Raw genomic sequence first — 397 nt, 5'->3', positions numbered from 1 at the left:
AGTCCTAAGGACCCTTGCTTGTTTTCCCAGACCCCCTCTAGGTCCCTCTTCCCCATAATTCTGTCTGATCTCTAGGGGCACCACTGTCAGACTCTCTTCTTCGCTTCTCTCCATGAAACCCCAGGTTTCTCCCAAGCCCATCCTTTCCCCCATGTCATCTGTCATCTCTCCAGCTGCTTCCCCACGGGTATAAACCAGAAGCTGCCCCTTTCCAGTCCGTCCCCCACCCTCAGCTGCCTTCCCCAGTGCCCCAGGGGACTGAGGGCCGGAGAATGTCTGACTTTGCTCACCCGTGGCCAGGCCCTGCGTGTTTCTATGGAAGAGCAGCGGCAGCGGCAAGAGGAAGAGGCACGGCGGGCAGCTGCTGCCTCTGCCGCTGAGGCCGGGATTGCCACGG

General features: G+C 59.9%; 1 protein-coding gene across 1 annotated transcript in view; it reads left to right on the top strand.

The window, feature by feature from the left end:
• Window positions 1–397, top strand: part of PSMD4 (proteasome (prosome, macropain) 26S subunit, non-ATPase, 4) — a 9,293-nt gene that overhangs the window by 7,204 nt on the left and 1,692 nt on the right. The window contains exon 7 of the mRNA XM_010857517.1: window positions 301–397. Within this exon, the coding sequence (XP_010855819.1) occupies window positions 301–397 (97 nt within the window). The remainder of the gene's footprint in view (window positions 1–300) is intronic.

Source organism: Bison bison, unplaced genomic scaffold (assembly GCF_000754665.1).
Source record: "Bison bison bison isolate TAMUID 2011002044 unplaced genomic scaffold, Bison_UMD1.0 scf7180017864381, whole genome shotgun sequence".
Classification (NCBI taxonomy): Eukaryota; Metazoa; Chordata; class Mammalia; order Artiodactyla; family Bovidae; genus Bison; species Bison bison.
The sequence above is the reverse complement of the archived record's forward strand: the minus strand, read 5'-3'. Positions and strand labels throughout refer to the sequence as shown.